The sequence below is a fragment of the Sciurus vulgaris genome (assembly GCF_902686455.1).
Source record: "Sciurus vulgaris genome assembly, chromosome: 5".
Lineage (NCBI taxonomy): Eukaryota > Metazoa > Chordata > Mammalia > Rodentia > Sciuridae > Sciurus > Sciurus vulgaris.
The window spans coordinates 128,245,202-128,269,868 of record NC_136465.1 but is presented as its reverse complement, the minus strand read 5'-3'; the positions used below and the strand labels follow the sequence as shown (position 1 = coordinate 128,269,868).

General features: G+C 38.6%; 1 protein-coding gene across 1 annotated transcript in view; it reads right to left on the bottom strand.

The window, feature by feature from the left end:
• Window positions 1-24,667, bottom strand: part of HELB (DNA helicase B) — a 41,095-nt gene that overhangs the window by 2,160 nt on the left and 14,268 nt on the right. The window contains 7 exon segments of the mRNA XM_079139664.1: window positions 1-114; window positions 5,022-5,489; window positions 5,491-5,517; window positions 16,020-16,163; window positions 21,389-21,617; window positions 22,767-22,826; window positions 23,262-23,343. The exon segment at window positions 1-114 is cut by the window's left edge and continues 2,160 nt beyond it. Of these exon segments, the coding sequence (XP_078995790.1) occupies window positions 1-114; window positions 5,022-5,489; window positions 5,491-5,517; window positions 16,020-16,163; window positions 21,389-21,617; window positions 22,767-22,826; window positions 23,262-23,343 (1,124 nt within the window).

Genomic DNA, 24,667 nt, shown 5'->3' with positions numbered 1-24,667 from the left:
GGGAAAGTTAAAAGTTTCTTGATTGTCTGTGGGTTTGAAAAGTTGCTTGGGGATTAAATTGTTCAGTCTCAAATTCCGAAGTCTAGAAGATACTTGTGGAGACGGTTCTTCCACCTGTTAGGACAACAATAAAAACGAGTTTTATAAAAATATACTCAGTCTATCTCTATGTACTTCTATTCCCTCCCACTGCTTCTGAAGAAGAAATAATACATTTCTCCCAACCCTGGGGAGACGTGAGTGACCAGAACCATCATCTGTCACTCATGGGAGGGTGGTCTGCTTGTGCTCACCATGTTATCCCCAGCACCCAGCTCTGGGTCTTCATGTACAAGTGACTATTATTGAGTAAGGACCCGGGTCCACCTCCTAAAGGTATGCACAGGGCTCACTATATAATTGGCAGTACAGTAAAAAAACTAAACCAAGGCCCCTTGTTCAAACATGAAAAATTTCAGATGACTATGCCTGAGCATTAAAATGTGTGCATTCCCAAGTACACAGCCCTGTACAACTGCCCGGGTTGCATACTCATGAAGACGGATCTACATGTGGTATGATGAAACACTGCAAGCCACGGTCCTATCTTCATACAACTAGTGATTCTCAAGGAGCCAGTCAGTGGGCCAAGAGGGGCAGACATTTCACCACCAGAGGAAGATGAGGAAAATAAACACAATTCATTCTTTATGATGCTAAATAGTTAATTTTAGAGCACTGTGATGGTTAATTTTATCTTGTGTCTAAAACCAAAGTACCAAGACATTTGGTCACATGTTATTCTAGATGTTTCTATGAAGGTTATATTTTGGATGAGAGTAACACTGAAGTCATCTAATTTCCAGTAAAGCAGATTGCCCTCTATAATGTGAATGAGCCTGGTCCAATCAGTTGAAAGTCTTCATAGAGAAAAGATCGTCCTCCCCCAAGGAAGAAAGAATTGCATCAGCTCACTGCTTTCAGACTCAAGGAGTAGCATGATCAAAATCTGATCCTGCAAATTTCAGACTTGCCTGTCTCCATAATCACATTTCTTTGAAATAAATGAAATGCATCAATTCTTTGAAATAAATCCCACTGTGAGATATGTAAGCAGATAGATATACATATATATAAATAAACAAATGTGCATGTGTCTCCTAATGATTGTTTTTCTGAAGAACCTTGACTAACATAGGGACTGTTCTTTATTCAAGAATTATATGACATGCCTCCCTACTTTATTTTTTTATGTTACATGTGATTTTTTAAAAATTCTGGAAATCACTTCTTCCTATAAAGTTTAGCAATGTTTACTGATATGCTTTTACCTAAAGGTACATTTCTGTTTTTCTTTTTTTGTTATATTTGGCAGGAGGCAGGAAAAATATCAACTTGAAATTTCTTTGGGGACTTTTTTCAAAACCCAAAGCCATAAATCCATTAAGAAGCACAAAAGCTTTCATCTGGGAGGGACTCAGACATTAGTACTGCCATGCACCCCATAATGACATTTTGGTCAACAACAGACTCTTATGTAAGATGGTGGTCCCCTAAGATCATAATGAGTTGAAAACTTCCTGTTAACTACTGCAATAAACACATTATTCCTGCATTTGTGGGATGCTGGTGTAAACAAACCCACTACACTGCCAGTCCTATAAAAGGACAGCACATACAATCAGGTAGACAATATAATACTTGATAATAACTATGTTACCGGTTTATGTATTTACTATAATTTTTATTGTTATTTTAGAGTGCACTCTACTTACTAAAAGTTGTTAAGTACTACTTTAGTAAAATTTTTTAGTAAAACTAAAAGTTTACTATCAAACAGGATGCCACATCAGGCCAGCAAGTCTTATCCACCTCATGCTTTTTGCACCTCTTTTTTTTTTTTTTGGTACCAAGGTTTGAATGCAGAGGCACTTAATCACTGAGCAACATCGCACTTAATCACTGAGCAACATCGCAGTACTTTTTTTTTTTTTTTTTTTTTTTTAATGTTTTACTTTGGGACAGGGTCTCACTAAGTTGCTTAGGGCCTCACTAAGTTGCTGAGGCTGGTTTTGAACTTGTGATCCTCTGCCTCAGCCTCCTGAGCTGCTGGGATTACAGGCATGTGCATCATACCAGGCTCTTTTTGTGCCTCTTGACTGTAGCAGGGGGCCACACTGAGTGATTGACCTACACCGTCCAGGTTGGTGTACGCACACTGTGACACTGCACAAGGAAGTCACCTAGTGAAGGATTTCTCAGAACATATCCTTGCAGTTAAGCAACGCATGACTATAATGGTAGGATTTAAATGCAGGTGTGATTCTTATGAAGCCATATGAATGTGAAGGAAGGGTATGTGGGCAGCTCTGTCATTGTATTAAAAAATGACAAATCTCAGCCAGGTATGTTGGTGCACATCTGTAAATCCAACTACTTAGAAGACTGAGGCAGAAGATCCCAAGTTCAAAGCCAGCCTGGGACACTTGACAAGATAATGTTTCAAAATAAAATTCTTAACAGGGCTGGGGATGGAGCTCAGAGGCAAAGCACTTGCCTAGCATGGGCGAGGCCCGTGGTTCAATTTCTAGTACAACCAAAAAAGAAAACAAGGGGAGGGGGGCTTTGCAAGAGATGACAAGTTACTTTAGAGAAAGATGTTTACTGACATGGAATTCCAGATTAAAGAGTTGATCCTGGGAATAAAATGAAGCTTTGAATCAGCAGAATTCTAATATTACTAAAGGGTGGAGGCAGTTTATGTCCACTTAGTTTTCCCACCAAACCTGTCCCTCTGCCTCTTCTAATAACCCTGGTTTATAGTACCTGGATTCACCTGCATGCCCAGGCCAGAGCCTAAGAGTCATCTCACCCCAAGGCAGATACACAGATGAGGTCCCAGCAGCTCTGTCCCTTAGCATCTCTTCCCCATCCCACTGCTAGCTAACTTCAAGCTCATCATTTTATCCAGGTTACTGAAATAGTCTTTAGGCTTGGAAATTGTTCCTTAGTGTCTCCCTCGCCACCACCCACTAAACCACTGTCAAAGACACCTTCCTAAATTTCAACTCATGGATCACCTAAAGTGCTTCTGCTGTTCTCACTGTAATCAGAAGAATGGACAATCTGTTTAGGAGACCCTTTGCCTATCCTTCCTGAGTCTTCCTGTGACCGTAGCCTCCACTGTCATTTGCACCCTGTGCTCAAGCCACGCTGTTCTACACTCATAACTGACCCTTCGCAACTGAGCCCTTTGTCAGGCAGACTCTTTTAGAAAACCTGGGGAATGTCCCCTATCTTTCTGGGGACAGAGGACATGAGCATTCCCCCTTCAGAACTCAGTCTGGGATGGGAGGTTACATGAGCACTTTCTTCTCTGAGCTCCCACGGTGGCCCCTTGAATTTATTACAGTCTTGGAAGTTGACAGACTCATCCTACCAAGTCTGCTGCTGCACATTAAGCAATTCTGAAGCTTCTGTTGGAACTATACTTAGAAGTAACTTATAATCCCACATGTCTAACTGGCACCTTAAACACAGCCTGTCACAGGAGACCTGCATTTCCCCAAACGAGCTCTATTCATGTCTTTCTCATCTCAGGAAATGGCACAGCCGATTTCCCGAACTGTTTCAACTAGACATCCAGGAACTCTTTTGGATTATTCTTCCTCCCACCCTTCCTATCGAGTCAGCAAGCTGAACAGAGTCCATCTCCAGGATGTAAGAGCCAAAGGGACAAGATTAGAGAAAGCTTGGTTCATTTTAATCAATGAAGACACTAGCTTGACTAAAGTCAAAAAAGAATAGTGGGAAATGAAGTCGATGCTGGGAAAGCTGGAATCAAACCAAGAAAGGTCTCAAATGTCAAGACAAATAGTTGAGAATTTATACTGTAGGCACCAGGAGCCACTGAAGGTTTTTGAACAAAGGAATGAGCTGAGTACCCAGGGGGCTGATAATGCGATCACGGGGTGGGGAGTGGATTAGCAGAATGGGAACAGGCAGAGGAGGGCAGCGAGGTCACACATCATCCAAGACAAGATAAGGACCTAAAATAGGACAGACTGGATGGAAAGGAAGAAATCCCTGAGAAAGATATTTTGAAATAAAGCCAACTCCAAGGAGGTGGAGTGAAGGCAACGGAAGTCTGAGGTGACTCCAAGACGTTAAGCTGTATCACTAAGAGACTGGAGACTGAAATAGGGACATGGAAGAGAGAGTAGGATGCGAGGCTGTGGTTCCAGAAAGATCAATCTCTAGGAACAAAGAAACAGATTAGGAAACGGGTTCATTAACTGCTCTCTAGCGTCAGAGCAATCAGTGAATCACCAAGTCACTTACCTAGCTGTCTGTCTCCACTATGGGCAATGAGTGCAAAGGGAGGACTGTCACTTACCTGCTTATCTTGAGTTCCCAGTACTTGGAAAGTTGAAACTTCCTTGAATGAATTACCAGTGCAAAGGGGTTGGCTCTAGTGGTGAGAATGTGGTGTGTTCCCAAAGGAAAAGAGAACTGAGCCTTGGGAAGATGTCACCAGGTACAGGAAACAAGGGGTGGGGAAAGAAAGGGGGACACTGAGGTAGGAGACGTGTTGCAAAAGGTACCCCTGTAATCAAGGGAAGGAGACACTGAAACAGCAGGAGGTAAAATTATTACGTGTCAAGGAAAAGTCAAGAAGAACAAGACTAAGAAAAGGCCCTGAGGACCGGAACAAGCCATTTCAATGGAGTTGGGGAGATAAGTGAGAAATGGCCTGCGAAGTAGGGGTGGGGAAGAGGGCGAGAAGCTGACAAGGAAGACATGGGAAAAAAGATGTCGAGTGACAGAGCTTTCTCCTGCCATCTCACCTCCCATCCATTCAGGCTGCCTAGAGTGGAGGCCTCGTGCATGGGTGAGAAGGACCAACTGGGCGCAGAAGAGGGGAATTTTGACAAGGATGAGAAAGCAGTTTTTAAGTCCTATAGCATAATGCAATGCTAACAGAAATACACAGTCATTTGTAAATGAAATAAAACAGGAGCACATTTGAATGCCACGCCTACCATGAGGACTTTGTTTGGACTTTGGCAGTCACTTGTTCCACAGGTTCTCTTGGACCCTCGTGACTGTGATAGATCCTCATCTGCATCCGCTTCGTCAAATGAAGACAGCTGCCAGTCTCCATCCCAGGTGATGGTCCCGTCTTCAGCCACAGAGGACTTGCACCTGGAGACATCGTGTGTGATTGTGCTGACTGGGACTGTAGGGAGGGGAGATGCCGAAGGTGGTGTGCTGGGACCTCCATGGTCTCCAGAGTTCTTCAACTGGGATGGAAGGTCTGCTACAGATGCATGGTTAACGGAGAGCTTGTTTTGCAAGAAATGTTTTAAACGAGTTTTCCTGGGAACACTGTTTCTCCTGATTGCATTCTGGAGCTGAGACTCTTCCGCAATGACGTACACTCTGCAGCGGCCCCTGGTCACTGCAGTGTAGACGTGCTGCCAGTGCTGGCGGCCTGCCTTCCCCACCACAATAGACCACCGTGTCCTCCTCGGATCCCTGAGAGGCGATAACAAGGTATGAAGACAGCACTGAGAATGGGTTCAGAAAGCTCTCAAAAGGGGGAGAGAGGTGAGTCCACACGACACTCTCACACATCATGCACCCTCCGTCTGGTCGGAGCACTCGTATGAACCCATCTCACAGACTCATGTTATGTATGACCTGAGAACTCACATTGGCTACCAATGCTGCTAAGTTCAGGTCTCACAGGTCCACAAGTGCCTCGTGGAAATCCAGCAACAAACTTCAAAGATGGCATGCAGTGCCAAAGTTTTCCTAATCAAAGACTTTGAGATGACTGTATGGACTTTAGATATAAAAGTATTATCCTAATGTTACTTATAATGGCAAAGAATGGACATATTTTATATCCTTTAGTAATAGATATAACATATATATAAACATATATATGTTGAATATACAGATGCATGCACACACACGCACTTGACTACAAACATCGAATTGCTTTAAAATATAACAAAAATGTAAAAACCTGACACTATAAAGAATGGTGGTTACAAGTATGTAAAAAATAAAATCACTGATTTTAAAAAGTGCATTAAAAACCAACATAAATATTCTATCAAAATTTTAATGTCTCCAAAGAGAGGGCCTACTAATGATTGCTTCTATTGCACTTTCTCATTATTAAACCATTTATTACCTTTATCAAGATAAAGCAAAAAGAAAACCCAACCTTTGTTTTTTAAATTAGTAAACCTAAATAGTTTAGAACTGTATAGGCAAGGAAAACGCCAACATCTCCTTGTAACTGTAAAACAGTTTCACGTTTGAGGACTATTCTCGGTTCCTGGATTTTGCGAGCAGCACAATCAGCGCCAGTACAAAGGAATGCAATGGTGCAAACACTTCTCCTCCATGCTCCCACATCCCACCCACCAAAAGGAGAACTGTGGAAAAGCAACTGACAAGATGTCACCTATGAAAATACAGATCCACCAAAACAAACTGAAAGCACCTTCCCAGCAAGGTCCTGGATCTCCCTCCACAGAGTTTGAACCAACTCCTCAGACTATAGCGGTCTGAGAGTTACTTCTCTTCCAAAGCCAAACACGTTTTACAGTCTGTACCACTTCTTCGCCTTAGACTTGACTCATGTATTCCTATACATGAAATGTCTACCTACATTCTGTATTTTACACTCCAGGCACAGCTCAATTTGGATGCTAAATTTTCATCAGAAATACTCAACCTATATTTAGAGTTCATAAATTTATCATTGAAAACACACCCAAATTGTTTCAAACATACTTAAGTTTTCAAATGACTGAATCCACTATTTTTAAAATTAAGTCAGTTCCTCAATCACACTAGCCACATTTCAAGTGCTCAGTAGCTACAAGTGGCTACCATATGGGATAGGCTTAGAGGACCCTAGGAAGCCACCTGACCCCCACCACCCCACATTACTTCCCTGACATTATCTCCTGTAACTCTCCCACAGTGGTCTCCTTGCTATTCTTCCACCTCAAACATGCCAGGTCGACTCCCATCTTAGAACGTTGGCTCTGGATACTCCCTCTATCTAGAATTCCTTTCTCCTAGACGCACCTGCATGGTTAACTAATTACCTCCTTCAAAACCCTGGCCAAGCGCTACCTTCTTGACAAGGTCTGCGTTGATCACCTACTTAAAATCACAACTGCTCCCCCACCTACCTCTTTTCTACCTTCTAACAATACAGGTTGAGGATTCCCTATCCACAATGCTTGCATCCACAAGTATTTCAGACTTTGGAGTTTTTCAGATTTGGGAATATCTGTACAAACATGATTGGTTGAGCAAGCCCCTACTCTGAAAATCTGAAATCTAAAAATGATTAAAGAAATCCTCTTTTTTTTTTTTGTTTTTTAATCTGACGACGTACTCAAAAAGTTTCATTTTTTGAGAATTTCTGATTTTGGATTTTCAGATCAGGGATATTCAAGCTATATATAGGGTTTTCTTTCTTTCTGTTTTTTTTTTTTTTTTTTGCTTGTTTTATTGTGTTGTTTTATGATTGTGTCTGTCTCCATTCCTTTTCCCACAAGTATTACCCCTTCATAATGGCAGAGATCTTTGTCCGTTTCATATAATGACATATGCCAAGCACCAAGAACAGAGCTAAACTCAACAAATATTTTGAAATGGAACTGACTACTTTAAACTCAACCCAATAATAAAGACCCTTCACTCTGCATTTGTCCAGAAATCCAAACAAAATAACAAGAATATAAATTTTAGGAACTCTTTAAGAAACAGGGCAAAATGATCATTTGATAAGGTATTAAGGTAATAGTTTAGAAGTCCATACGCACATACTAGAAATCAGAGAGAAAATAGGCGAACAGGAGGAAAAAAAATCTTAAAGATGAAAATTTTCCCCCAATTAATGGACAGAATTTCTAAAATGAAATATCCCATAAGAAACATCCATGGGAGAATCTCTCCAGGATTTCAGGGTTAGGAAATATTGGCATTTAAAATAACTAGTTTGGACCTGTTACAGTTCCTGCAGGTTTGACTAACACATGGCTGCCCACATTTTGAGACAACAGCTAGGCCGCGCAGGACCCCTGGCCAGACTGACTGAGCCCCATCTCCAGGATCCCTCAGGCCTGGACCAATCACTCCCTGCCTCTGGACCCTCACATCAACTGACTGCTCCCTGCTTCCAGGACCCCCAGACCAACTGACTGCGCCCTAATCACCGGGACCCCAGACCGACTGATTGCACCCAGCCTCCAGGATCCCACACTACACCAAACACACCCGACCTCCAGGACCTCTGCCGGACCAACCAACATCCCACCTCCAGGACCTCCAGCTGACCACGTCCACCCCATTCGCCAACACATTTCAAAGCCAGAGTGGCCATCTTGGATAATCCTGGAAGCTATAGCTCCCATCTTTGGGTGCAGCAAATCCCATCCTGTGACGCCTGCTGGAGGTTTGAAGCTCACTGTCCAGGTACCATCTCATGCATCAGGCTACTGAACACTGGAGGTTTCATTAGTTTATGAATATTATACTGTAGATATTCTTTTTTCTCCTTTTTAAAAAATTTAAGTTTTTATTTCTTTACTTTTCTTGCTCTCTTTTCCTTTTGTTTACCTGTTCCTCAGAGTCTCTTTCTCCCTTTTTTGCATGCTAATATCCAATTTCTTTGAGTACACTCTCACTCTTTCAATTTTCTAGAACTTCTGTATATTCTTTTCTTATCCTATTAACAGCCACATTCTACATCCCTCTGCATCATCTTTGTCCTCCATTAGAAACTGCAGACCTTATTACAAACCTGTTTATTTTACCGAAGATAATATTTGAACTCATTCTATTTATTATGACAATTTTGTTATTGTCCTCATAGGGCCTATTTGGTCTAGGATTGCATAGTGTCTGATTTGGGCACTGCTAATATTGATCTCCCCTTAAAGAAAGGGTTTTGGAAAACCTATCGGGCCACTATAAGCTATAGGGGGAAATCTGCAATACCCCCAGATCTGCAGTGCTAGAAGGGAAGATACATGATCAACATGAAAAAAACAAGGGAAGAAAATGATCCAAACAAATCTAGATTCTATAGTAATAGAATCAATGACAGTATGTTAGAAGAAATGTCAGAAAAGGACTTCAGATTATACATGATTAAGATGATTCACGAAGCAAAGGATGAGTTAAGAGAGCAAATGCAGGCAATAAATGATAATACCCATAAGCTGAAAGAGCACCTGCAGGAAGCAAAAGATCATTTCAACAAAGAGATAGAGATTCTCAAAAAAAAAAAAAAAAAAAAAACAACAGAAATCCTTGAAATGAAGGAGACAGTAAACCAAAAACTCAATGGAAAGCATCACCAACAGACTAGACCAATTGGAAGACAGAACCTCAGACAATGAAGGCAAAATATTTAATCTTGTAAATAAAGTTGCCCAAACAGAGAAGATGGTAAGAAATCATGAACAGGAATCTCCAAGAACTATGGGACATCATGAAAGACCAAATTTAAGAATTATTGGGATTGAGGAAGGCACAGAGATACAAACCAAGGAATGAACAACCTAGTCAATGAAATAATACCAGAAAATTTCCCAAACCTGAAGAATGAAATGGAAAATCAAATACAAGAGGCTTACAGAACACCAAATGTACAAAATCACAACAGATCCACACCAAGGCACATTATAATGAAAATGCCTAACATTCAAAATAAAGATAGGATTTTGAAGGCTGCGAGAGAAAAGCATCAGATTACATATAGGAGGAGACCAATATGGATAGCAGCAGACTTCTCAACCCAGAATCTAAAAGCTAGAAGGGCCTGCACCAACATATTTCAAGCTCTGAAAGAACATGGTTGCCAACCAAGAATCCTATACACAGCAAAACTAACCTCAGATTTGAAGATGAAATAAAATCCTTCCATGATAAACAAAAGTTAAAAGAATTGACAAATAGAAGCCTGCACTACAGAATGTTCTCAACAAAATATTCCATGAGGAGGAAATGAAAAACAACAATGGAGGTCAGCAAAGGGAGGAACTACCCTAGAGAAAAACCACTCAAAGGAGAAACCAAGCCAAGTTAAAAACCAAAAATAAGCCAAATGACTGGGAATACAAATCATTTCTCAATAATAACCCTGAACGTTAATGGCCTAAACTCATCAATCAAAAGACATAGACTGGCAGAATGGATTAAAAAGAAAGAGACCCAACAATATGCTGCCTGCAGAGACTTATCTCAAAGAAAAAGACATCCACAGACTAAAGGTGAAAGGATGGGATAAAAACCTACCATGCACATGAACTCAGTAAAAAAGCGGGGGTTTCTATCCTTATATCAGATAAAGTGGACATCAAGCCAAAGTTAGTCAGAAGGGATAAAGAAGGACATTTCATACTGCTTAAGGGAAGCATAAATCAGGAAGACATAACGATAGTAAATATTTATGCCCAAACAATGTGAATCCCCTTACATATCAACGAATCCTTCTCAATTTCAAGAATCACATAGACCACAACACAATAATGCTGGGTGACTTTAACGCACCGCTGTCACCACTAGATAGATCTTACAAACAAAATCCAACCAAACAAACCATAGAACTCAATAACATAATCAATAACCTAGACTTAATAGACATATATAGAATATTCCATCCATCAATGAGCGGATACACTTTCTTCTCAGCAGCACATGGAACCTTCTCGAAAATAGACCATATGTTATACCACAAAGCAGCCCTTAGGAAAATGCAAAAAATAGAGATACTGCCTTGTGTTCTATCAGATCATAGTGGACTGAGAGTAGAAATCAATGACAAAGTAAAAAAGGAAATTACTCCAAGACTTGGAGACTAAATACTATGCTATTGAATGAACATGGATATCAAAAAACATCAGGGAGGAGATTAAAAAATTCTTAGAGGTCAATGAGAATGATGATACAACATATCAAATCTCTGGGACACTATGAAAGCGCGGTACTAAGAGGAAAATTCATTGCATGGAGCGCATTCCAGAATGAAAAGTCAACAACTAATGACCTAACATTACAGCTCAAAGCCCTAGAAAAAGAAAGAACAGAATAACAGCAAAAGTAAGTAGAAGACAGGAAATAATTGAAAATCAATGAAATTGAAACAAAAGAAACAATTCAAAAAATTGACATAACAAAAAGTTGGTTCTTTGAGAAAGTAAACAAAATAGATAAACCCTTAGCCACACTAACAAAGAGAAGGAGAGAGAAGACTCAAATTACTAAAATTCATGATGCAAAAGGAAATATCACGACAGGACACCACTGAGATACAGAACATAATGAAAAGCTACTTTGAAAATCTGTATTCTAACAAAATAGAAAAGTACCGAAGACATTGACAAATTTCTAGAGATATATGCTCCTCCCAAACTGAACCAGGAGGACAGTACACAATTTAAACAGATCAATATCAAGCAATGAAATAGAAGAAGCCATTAAAAATCTACCATCCAAGAAAAGCCCAGGACCAGACAGATTCTCAGCTGAGTTCTACAAGACCTTCAAAGAAGAACTCATTCCAATACTTCTCAAAGTATTCCAGGAAATAGAAAAGGAGGGTACCCTACCGAACTCATTCTATGAAGCTAATATTACACTCATACCCAAACCAGGAAAAGACACATCAAGGAAAGAAAATTTTAGACCAATATCCTTGATGAATATAGATGCTAGATCCTTAACAAAATATTGCAAACTGTATCCAAAAACATATTAAGAAAATTGTGCACCCACGATCAAGTGGGGTTCATTCCTGGAATGCAAGGATGGTTTAACATCCATAAATCAATAACGTAATCCATCATGTCAATAGACTTAAGGATAAGAATCATATGGTTATTTCAATTGATGCAGAAAAAGCATTTGACAATATACAACACCCCTTCATGCTGAAAACACCAGAAAAAATAGGGATAGTAGGAACATACCTGAACATTGTAAAGGCTATTTATGCTAAGCCCATGGCCAACATCATTCTTAATGGAGAAAAACTGAACCATTCCCTTTAAAAACGGGAACAAGACAGGGATGTCCTCTTTCACCACTTCTATTCAACATTGTCCTCAAAACTCTAGCCAGAGCAATTGGGCAGACCAAAGAAATTAAAGGGATATGAATAGGAAAAGAGGAACTTAAGCTGTCACTATTTGCGGATGACATGGTTCTATATTTAGACGATTCAAAAACCTCCTCCAGAAAATTTCTAGACCTCATCAATGAATTCAGCAAAATAGCAGGCTATAAAATCAACACGCATAAATCTAAAGCATTTTTATATGCAAGCAACGAAACAGCTGAAAGGGAATGAGGAAAACAACCCCATTTGCAATAACCTCAAAAAAATAAAATACTTGGTAATCAATCTAACCAAAGAGGTTAAAGATCTCTACAATGAAAACTACAAAACAATGAAGAAAGAAATTAAGGAAGACCTTAGACGATGGAAAGATCTCCCGTGTTCTTGGATAGGCAGAATTCATATTGTCAAAATGGCCATACTACCAAAAGTGCTATACAGATTCAATGCAATTCCAATTAAAATCCCAATGATGTACCTTACAGAAATAGAGCAAGCAATCATGAAATTCATCTGGAAGAATAAGAAACCCAGAATAGCTAAAGCATTCCTTAGCAGGAAGAATGAAACAGGGGGTATCGCAATACCAGAACTTCAACTTTACTACAAAGTAATAGTAACAAAAACGGCATGGTATTGGCAACAAAATAGACAGGTAGATCAATGGTACAGAATAGAGGACATGGACACAAACCCAAATAAATACAATTTTCTCATACTAGACAAAGGTGTCAAAAATATGCAATGGAGAAAAGATAGCCTCTTCAACAAATGGTGCTGGGAAAACTGGAAATCCATATGTAATAGAATGAAATTAAACCCGTATCTCTCACACTGCACAAAAATCAACTCACAATGGATCAAGGACCTTGAAATCAGACCAGAGACCCTGCATCTTATAGAAGAAAAAGTAGGTCCAAATCTTCACCTTGTTAGTTAGGATCCGACTTCCTTAACAGGACTCCCATAGCACAAGAAATAAAAGCAAGAATCAATAACAGATAGATTCAAACTAAATAACTTTCTCTCAGCGAAGGAAACTATCAGCAATGCGAAGAGAGAGCCTACAGAGTGGGAGAATATCTTTTCCACTCATAGTTCAGATAGAACACTAATTTCCAGAATATATAAAGAACTCAAAAAACTCTACAGCAAGAATACAAATAACCCAATCAACAAATGGGCTAAGGAAATGAACATACACTTCACAGAAGATCCACAAGCAATCAACAAACATATGAAAAAATGTTCACCATCTTTAGTAATAAGAGAAATGCAAATCAAAACTACACTAAGGTTCCATCTCATCCCAATTAGAATGGCGATTATCAAGAATACAAGCAACAATAGGTGTTGGCGAGGATGTGGGGAAGAAGGTACACTCATACATTACTGGTGGGGCTGCAAATTAGTGCAGCCACTCTGGAAAGCAGTGTGGGGATTCCTTAGAAAACTTGGAATGGACCTACCATTTGACCCAGCTATTCCACTCCTTGGCCTATACCCAAAGGACTTAAATCAGCATACTGCAGAGACACAGCCACAACAATGTTCACAGCTGCTCAATTCACAACAGCCAGACTGTGGAACCAACCTTGATGCCCTTCAGTTGATGAATGGATAAAGAAACTGTGGTACATATACATATACAATGGAATATTACTCAGCTATAAAGAATAATAAAATTATGGCATTTGCAGGCAAATGGATGAAATTGGAGAATATCATGGTAAGTGAGATAAGCCAATCTCAAAAATCCAAAAGACGAATGATCTCACTGATAAGCAGATGACGACACATAATGGGGGGTGGGAGGGGGGCAAGAATGGAGGAAGGAGGGACTGTGTAGAGGGAAAAGAGAGGTGGGAGGAGTGGGGGGGAAGGGAAAAATAACGGGATGAATCAAACATCATTACCCTATGTAAATGTATGATTATGCAAATGTTATGTTGTTACTCCATGTACAAACAAACAACATGTATCCCATTTGTTTACAATAAAAATAAATTTTAAAAAAAGACTTCATTTGATTTTCTTCTATCAGTTTGAAGCCATTTAATAGCTATATTTTAACTTTATAACCATTTCAATATAGTCATATATATGCAAGAAAAAAATTAACCATATTTAAATCAAAATGGCAATAATTTATGCTGACTTAATGATATAATTACAGAATTCATTTTCCCCATTTCATTTTCACCTAAAGTCAGTTTTCCGGTGGTAATGGAAACCAATATGGATTTTTCTAAGAACACATCTGGCAGTTAAATTTTAGGAGTGATATCAGTATGAGAGAATGTCAGAGATGAAAAGAAATAATAGAATTGTTCTCCAATTCCATGACTATAGAAAATGTATGTGCGTGCGCGTGTGTGTGTGTATTTAAACTTATACACACACATACACATGCATACATTGTAATTGTATACTACAAGGTGTTCCATAATATATTATTTTTTCAAAGAAAAAATTGTTAGTGTATCTGCAATCTTTATATTTATGGAAGAAAAATTCAACAATGTTTGTAAACTAACTGGAAGATTATTCTTTAATGCAAATAAACAACTTAAGTAACCTAAAAAAAAATAAATAAATATAAAATAAAATAAAATAACTGGTTTGTTTTATCCAACAATCAACTAATCATAATAGGCACAATCAACTATGTCTTTCTTTATTTTGGCACCTTGACCAAAAGGAAAATTAAGCCAAATTTGCAGTCTACATTAGCAAGCGCATAGAGTAGCAGTGCATATCCGTACTCCAAGCTGCTCTTAGAGGCAACCATTTTACCATCCTTACCATCCTTCCTTACTCTGTGCTATCCTTCCAACTCTTCTGTAAATCTAACAATTATTCACAAATAAGTTTAAAACCTTAAAATGGGGGTTGCCTCACAAGTACACTTGTCAAAACTCAACCATCTTTAGAGTTAAAATGTGCTATGTAAACTCTACAACAACAGAGTTGATTAAGGCAAAAGGAGCCAGGTGTGGTGGCACACACAGGTAATCCCAGAGGCTCAGGAGGCTGAGGCAGGAGGATCAGGAGGTCAAAGCCAGCCTTAGCAACTTAGCAAGGCCCTAAGCAATTTAGTGGGATCCTGTGTCTAAATAAAATATAAAAAGGGCCGGGAATGTGGCTCACTGGTTGAGCACCCCAGGGTTTAATCCCTGGTACAAAAGAAAAGAAAAAAAAAAAAAAAAAAAGAAAGAAAGAAAGAAAAGCAAGTTGTAAAAGAACAGAAATGTGATGATACCATTTGCTTAAACCTTGGAAACAGAGAAGATGTACATATTACTCTGTATAAATTGGAACAACATACACCAAATACAGGACAGAAGTCCCTTCAGAGGAAGGTGGGAAACAGGCCCAGGACTACACAGGTACAAAATTCAAGGGGCACTAAGAAATTCAGCAAAAAGATAAGTAATATTTTAATGTGATATTCTTAGAAATCAAAAATAAGGCGGAAAAACATTCATAACGAACAAAATATAAAATTTCAAATAAAGATAAGAGCGGCATGGAGCCACACCAAGCCACTTGGAGAGTGCAGGAGGGAGGGGAGACCTGAAAGATGAGGCTTTAACTACATGTTTCAGTTCCCAAAAAAAAGTGGGCTCTAAAGTAAAAAGAGCAAAACATTACGATCTGTTTACTGTTTTCTCTACTTTTCTGCACTTTGTTTTCTAATCAAAAAAATAAAAGCAAGGGCTGGGGATGTTGCTCAGTGACAGAATTCTCAGCATGTGCAAGACCGTGCAAAAATGATAAAAAGAAAAAGAAAAGCAAATAAAATTTAAAAGAAAACAAAGAAAAGTTCTCGATGGCTTGGTAATCTATTTATAATAGCTTTGTATAAGTCCACTCTTACCTGAAACGTGTGGATAGTTCTTGCCCATGCATGTCTTATGTGACATAATTTCATTAGTTTTTTAAAATCCACCGTTACTTCCAAGCCAGCCATGTTATTAATGGTCAAATACCTTCTCTTTCCAAAAGTTACATCAGTTACATCCTGCAACAAAAACAATTATTCTGTGTGTCTTCAAATACACACACAGTAAAGATATTCTCTTTGGGTTGAACAGGAAATGTAAGGACCTTAAAAGTAAAGTAGAATGTACATTCATTACAGTTAAGAATTTCAAGAGTGGATCCAAGATGGCGGTCTAGAGGGAGGCTGCATTCCTTGTCGCTCTGTAACGCTGGATTCAAGCAGAGGATATCTGTTTCTCAGTGAGGCAGTTTTTGCTGCTTATTGATCCCCTGCTCTTTATCCCATTTGTCTGCTGTGATCACCTGCAGTCTGCCAGCATATCGATGCCTTTCTTGAGAACAGATTGCTCACTGTCAGGAGCCTATCATCCGCCATTTGCCTGCCTCTCGCCTGTCCATCGCCTGCCTTACCCCTAATCATCACCCAATGCTCGAGGTTCACCTCCCCATCGTCCGACAGCTGCCAGCAGATTGACCGCAGACCGCCAGAGGAGAACCAGCTGCCTCCTGCTGCCTGGAAGTTCACTGTCACAGTACCTGCAGGTTTGATTACACATGGCTGCCGCCATTTTGAGACAACAGCCAGGCCCTATAGGACCCCTGGCCAGACTGACTGAGCCCCGTCTCCAGGATCCCTCAGCCCAACCCATCACTACCTGCCTCTGGGGCCCTCACATCGACTGACTGCTCCCTGCCGCCAGGACCCCCCAGACCAACTGACTGTGCCCTATCACCGGGAACCCAGACCAACTGATTGCACCCGGCCTCCTGGATCCCACAACCACACCAAACACACCCAACCTCCAAGACCACTGCCGGACCAACTGCATCCTGTCTCCAGGACCTCCAGCTGACTACGTCCACCCCTGAGCTGCAGCTCCCCATTTGCCAACACATTTCAAAGCCAGAGCAGCCATCTTGGATAATCCTGGAAGCCATAGCTCCGATCTTCGGGTGGGGCAAATCCCATCCTGAGACGCCTGCTGGAGGTTTGAAGCTCACTGTCAGGTACCTCTCATACATCAGGCTACTGAACACTGGGAGGTTTCATTAGTATATGACTATAACACAGTAGATTTTCTTTTTTCTCCTTTTTTAAAAAAATATTTAAGTTTTTATTTCTTTACGTTTCTTGTTTTCTTTTCCTTCTGTTTACCTGTTCCCTCAGAGTCGCTTTCTCCCTTATTTACATGATGTTATTGTCCCCATAGGGGCTATTTAGTCTAGGATTGCATAGTGTCTGATTTGGGCACTGCTAATATTGATCTCCCCTTAAAGAAAGGGTTTTGGAAACCTATAGGGCCACTATAAGCCTATAGGGGGAAATCTGCAATACCCCAGATCTGCAGCGCTAGAGGGGAAGATACATGAACAACATGAAAAAACAAGGGAAGAAAATGATCCAAACAAATCTAGATTCTATAGTAATAGAATCCAATGACAGTATGTTAGAAGAAATGTCAGAAAAGGACTTCAGATTATACATGATTAAGATGATTCGCAAAGCAAAGGATGAGTTAAGAGAGCAAATGCAGGCAATGAATGATAATACCAATAAGCTGAAAGAGCACCTGCAGGAAGCAAAAGATCATTTCAACAAAGAGATAGAGATTCTCAAAAAAAAAAAAAAAAAACAAACAGAAATCCTTGAAATGAAGGAGACAATAAACCAAATAAAAAACTCAATGGAAAGCATCACCAACAGACTAGACCACTTGGAAGACAGAACCTCAGACAATGAAGACAAAATATTTAATCTTGAAAATAAAGTCGCCCAAACAGAGAAGATGGTAAGAAATCATGAACAGAATCTCCAAGAACTATGGGACATCATGAAAAGACCAAATTTAAGAATTATTGGGATTGAGGAAGGCACAGAGATACAAACCAAAGGAATGAACAACCTAGTCAATGAAATAATACCAGAAAATTTCCCAAACCAGAAGAATGAAATGGAAAATCAAATACAAGAGGCTTACAGAACACCAAATGCACAGAATCACAACGGATCCACACCAAGGCACATTATAATGAAAATGCCTAACATTCAAAATAAAGATAGGATATTGAAGGTCACAAGAGCAAAGCATCAGATTACATATAGGGGGAGACCAATATGGATAGCAGCAGACTTCTCAACCCAGACTCTAAAAGCTAGAAGGGCCTGCACCAACATATTTCAAGCTCTGAAAGAACATGGTTGCCAACCAAAAATCCTATACACAGCAAAATTAACCTTCAGATTTGAAGATGAAATAAAATCCTTCCATGATAAACAAAAGTTAAAAGAATTGACAAATAGAAAGCCTGCACTACAGAAAGTTCTCAACAAAATATTCCATGAGAAGGAGTGATAAGCAACAATGGAGGTCAGCAAAGGGAGGAACTATCTTAGAGAAAAACCACTCAAAGGAGAAACCAAGCCTAAACCAAGCTTAAAAAACAAAAATAAGCCCAAATGACTGGGAATACAAATCATTTCTCAATAATAACCCTGAACGTTAATGGCCTAAACTCATCAATCAAAAGACATAGACTGGCAGAATGGATTAAAAAGAAAGACCCAACAACATGCTGACTGCAAGAGACTCATCTCATAGAAAAAGACATCCACAGACTAAAGGTGAAAGGATGGGAAAAAACCTACCACCCACAGACTAAAGGTGAAAGGATGGGAAAAAACCTACCACGCACATGGATCCAATAAAAAAGCAGGGGTTTCCATCCTTATATCAGATAAAGTGGACATCAAGCCAAAGTTAGTCAGAAGGGATAAAGAAGGACATTTCATACTGCTTAAGGTAACCATAAATCAGGAAGACATAATGATAGTAAATATTTATGCCCCAAACAATGGTGCACCCTGTACATCAAACAAATCCTTCCAATTTCAAGAATCACATAGACCACAACATAATAATTCTGGGCGACTTTAACGCACCGCTGTCACCACTAGATAGATCTTCCAAACAAAATCCAACCAAAGAAACCATAGAACTCAATAACATAATCAATAACCTAGACTTAATAGACATATATAGAATATTCCATCCATCAACGAGCGGATACACGTTCTTCTCAGCAGCACATGGAACCTTCTCGAAAATAGACCATATGTTATGCCACAAAGCAGCCCTTAGGAAATGCAAAAAATAGAGATACTGCCTTGTGTTCTATCAGATCATAGCGGACTGAGAGTAGAAATCAATGACAAAGTAAAAAAAGGAAATTACTCCAAGACTTGGAGACTAAATAATATGCTATTGAATGAAACATGGATATCAAAAAACATCAGGGAGGAGATTAAAAAATTCTTAGAGGTCAATGAGAATGATGATACAACATATCAAAATCTCTGGGACACTATGAAAGCGGTACTAAGAGGAAAATTCATTGCATGGAGCGCATTCCAGAAAAGAATGAAAAGTCAACAACTAAATGACCTAACATTACAGCTCAAAGCCCTAGAAAAAGAAGAACAGAATAACAGCAAAAGTAGTAGAAGACAGGAAATAATTGAAATCAGAGCTGAAATCAATGAAATTGAAACAAAAGAAACAATTCAAAAAATTGACATAACAAAAAGTTGGTTCTTTGAGAAAGTAAACAAAATAGATAAACCCTTAGCCACACTAACAAAGGGAAGGAGAGAAAAGACTCAAATTACTAAAATACATGATGCAAAAGGAAATATCACGACAGACACCACTGAGATACAGAACATAATGAAAAGCTACTTTGAAAATCTGTATTCTAACAAAATAGAAAGTACCGAAGACATTGACAAATTTCTAGAGACATATGCTCCTCCCAAACTGAACCAGGAGGACATACACAATTTAAACAGATCAATATCAAGCAATGAAATAGAAGAAGCCATTAAAAATCTACCATCCAAGAAAAGCCCAGGACCAGACAGATTCTCAGCTGAGTTCTACAAGACCTTCAAAGAAGAACTCATTCCAATACTTCTCAAAGTATTCCAGGAAATAGAAAAGGAGGGTACCCTACCAAACTCATTCTATGAAACTAATATCACCCTCATACCCAAACCAGGAAAAGACACATCAAGGAAAGAAAAATTTTAGACCAATATCCTTGATGAATATAGATGCTAAGATCCTTAACAAAATATTGGCAAACTGTATCCAAAAACATATTAAGAAAATTGTGCACCACGATCAAGTGGGGTTCATTCCTGGAATGCAAGGATGGTTTAACATCCATAAATCAATAAACGTAATCCATCATGTCAATAGACTTAAGGATAAGAATCATATGGTTATTTCAATTGACGCAGAAAAAGCATTTGACAATATACAACACCTCTTCATGCTGAAAACACCAGAAAAAATAGGGATAGTAGGAACATACCTGAACATTGTAAAGGCTATCTAGGCTAAGCCCATGGCCAATATCATTCTAAATGGTGAAAAACTGAAAGCATTCCCCCTAAAAACTGGAACAAGGCAGGATGCCCTCTTTCACCACTTCTTTTCAACATTGTCCTTGAAACTCTTGCCAGAGCAATTAGACAGACCAAAGAAATTAAAGGGCTACAAATAGGAAAAGAAGAACTCAAACTCTCCCTGTTCACTGATGACATGATTCTATATTTAGAGGAACCAGGAAATTCCACCAGAAAACTTTTGGAACTCATAAGTGAATTCAGTAAAGTAGCAGGATATAAGATCAATGCTCATAAATCCAATGCATTTTTATACATAAGTGATGAATCTTCAGAAAGAGAAGTTAGGAAAACTACCCCATTCACAACAGCCTCGAAAAAAATAAAATACTTGGGAATCAATCCTCACAGCTTTTTAAGAATACAAGTTTAGAAGAGGTCTCCACAATGAAAACAAATTTAGTGAGCGTTTCTATATTTAAGGTGCAACTAAGGATATGATGCTTTGCAAAGTCTACGTATCTCACTTGTATATTGGTTTTGCTACTCAAGGTCTGCTAAACTTATTAAAAATTATCTGGCCTTACAAAATCTTCTGGAAAAATATAAAAATTCTCAACAAAATCTTAGCAAATCGCATACAAAAATGCATTAAAAAGATAGTGCACCACGATCAAGTGGGTTTTATCCTAGGGATGCAAGGAATCCTAGGGATCCATCTCAATTATTCTCAATTATTCCATCATTATTCTGACACTAAAACCAGACATTACAATTATAGAGCAATAAAAATATAGTTCTAATTGGTAAAAAGGTACTATTTTTCTGACACTTACTCCTGTTATGAAAAATACTTCTCCATTACACAGGCGAATACCACTTTCAAAGTCAGGCTTATTCTTGGCAAAATCATGAGGAGTCCCACGAAAGCCTTCTCCACTGGCTTCTAGATCATTATCAGGCTGACTTCCAGAGGTAACTCCAGGAAGTAACTCTGAAAGGTATGCATTCCTGGTACAACAAATTTTATCACCAACTCCAAATATGAGTCTCTTTTGATGGTCTCTGGGTTAGAAAATGATAATATATAATCAGAGTTTAGAAAATTTCAACTTTATTTTGTTTAAACATTAGCTCCTACTTAGAACCGACTAAATTATCAAAATGATTTCCACACTTTCTTTATATTGCTTTCATTCTCCAAAGGTCAACAAGAAATCAGATTTTCACAATTATCATGGGACAATTTACATCTGCTTTCTGTATCACCTCAAATGTAAATGCCATTTCCTAAGCAAATTTTTTCAAGTTAGTAATTTTAGTGTAAATGCTCTTTCCCCTCCTATATTTTAAAAATTTACCAAAAATCTTATTGATTCTATCTTTAAAATTCCTTCTCTCCTCTCCTTTTACTACCTACTACTATCCTATTTCAGATTTTAGAGCACTTACACATATTTCTATGAAAATAATTATGTTAACCTATTAGAATAGCAGCAAGTTGAATAAATATTGGTGATACACCAGTTACTATGGTGTTTTAGCTTTATTATCTTATTCACTCTTATTTCAGCTTGATAAAGGAAATTCTGTGTAAAGTATCTTCTTTTAAATACATGCAAAGGTGAAATTACCTTCCAAGATAACAGTTACTAGGACCCAAAGGGCCCAACCCTTTATTTTTAACCCCTAATTAGGCTCCCTTACACAGCATTTTGTGTATCTTTCCTCAGCTGGCAGGAGCTCCTGTGCTTAAACGGCCCTAGGATATCTACACTGAATAATGAGTAAGTGTTGGCATATACAAGATAAATGAATTAATTTTCCCCATGTATAGAGTGGCCCTTTTAATACTCCTGCTTCTCTGCTGGCCATTCATGAAGGTACTCTCTGCAGGCGTCAGGTTGCTTAGTTTGTTGGAAGCACTACATGTTATAATTTTAGAAATTCTTCCTTGACTCCCTATGTTCATCTTGCAGAAGCTGAAGGCTACCACACTTGGGAAACCAAAAGGAAAATTTCATTTCTTATTTTTCTTCTTAATACACTCACTACCATGAATGTCAATTCCTATGGATATATATTTAACTGAAGAGATCATTATATTTCACAAATGAGGAGAGGAAAAAAAAGTATATGTGGCTACAGCAAACAAAAGAACAAGGACTCAAGGAAGGACTGTGCTCAGAAGTATCAGTTCTTGGAGATGCTCACTTGATGAGGTGGCCTGTGTAGTGCTTGCAACAGCAGTCGTTGATGAGGTCACAGTCCTGCCTGAAACACACAGGAAAATGCAAGGGTCACCTTACTGTTGTCTGCTATAGCCCTGGGTTCAATTCCCAGCACCACAAAAGAAAAAAAAAAAAAAAAAAAAAAAAAAAAAAAACTGGTGTCTGCTATAAGATTATCTGTGTTATCAACAATTTTGATATACTGGATTCTATAAGAAGATTCCAGAACTTTCTCCAGCAAAAATATTTTATAATTTTATATGCTCACATAAACTTTTGTTCCACTTAGATTTTCTGTGAATGTCTAAATATAATATTTGGTAGAAAGAGCCACATTTAGAAAGTGCCCTCCAAAGTAAGAATGAGAATTAACAGTGATAAATTATAAGAGTCTCCCCCATCCAAGTAAGATCTACATTAACGAGTTATTAAATTTAAAAGCTATATGAAAAACATTAAAGTACTGCAAATGCTTTACCTTCTAAATGCAATAAATTGTGATGTTTCTGCACTTTTAAAGTCATTTTCTTCCAGTAAACTTCTAACTGCAGAATATAAATCTGATAATGCAAAAGAATAAAGTTAACACAGAAAATTACCAAATCATAACACTGTTTCTATGGAGAAATTAACTCAGAATTCCTGCTAAGGGCCTCAAAAAATATCTCCCCAAATGGAATACAAGCTTCCCATGGAAATGCCCACCTCATTCCCTGCATCAGCTAAAGTAATAGGAAAGAGAATGGACAGAAGGGTTCCAGACATCCCACCCTTAACAGAGAGATCAACCAATGGCCAGGATGGCTCCTGTTATTATTGTAATAAGCTCACTATATATTCACTGATAATTTATGAATGCTGAACTTAAGAAATGAGCGAGAATACAAAATATGTAACAGAATTAGTAATATAAAACTTTAAGTCCCAGTGGTACTAGTGGTTAGAAAGAGAATTTGAGAATCTATATGCTTTAAATGTTATCTTAATATTTACAATACTCATATGAGATGGGTATTATATTCAAAATAATATCTAACTGGCATATACCAGTCTACAATATTGAGATGCTTCTGCATTGACTGGAAAAGGACACTCCCCTAATACCACAATATCCTCCCAACCTTTCCCTTCCTTCCCCCTAGACCTCTCCATGATTCAATTACTAAAACATTAGCCCTGGCATAGCAGAAACCATTCCAATGGAATCCGTGCTGACTACCAACTATTAAATAGTCTGACCACTCATTAAATCCAAACTATGAATGTGAAAATGAAAGCTGGTGGACATAATCATCCAAATGGGGGGCAAGGGGACAGCCTCCCTTCCTCTTTAGAGCTAAGATGATTGACCACAGTGACAACTACTTAAAACCTCCTTTTACATGGAACACTGACAAACAGACTTCCTCTAGTCTCTCAGCAAAGATACAAAAAGGCAATCTTTTCTCCTGGGACAGAAGGTAACAAAAATTTACGTAGGAACATCTAGGCTTTGTGCAATTCCCTAATAGAAGAAGAATCATGGGGGAATTAAAAACCCCAGGCATGTGATCACCTGCTCTAGGAAGGATAAGTTAGTTGCTCACTGAATCCTTTATTTCTCAAATCAAGGGAGGATTATTTTTAGAAAATGGTCAAACTTGAGCTTAATCTGAGCCAAACCTTGGCCTGCCAGAGCAGGAATCTCCAAAGGTCTCTCAACATTTTTTTTCATTTGCACATACAGTGTCGTGCTGTTTTGCTGTCTGCTTTTTCCACTCTCTCTACATCTTTTAAACAAAATTATTTATAGGTGCTTATTCACTCAACAAGTATTTACTGGTCCCTACTGTCGTCCAGAGCTTTCTTCTTTACACACTTCTAGGGTAATCTGCTTTTGAAAAT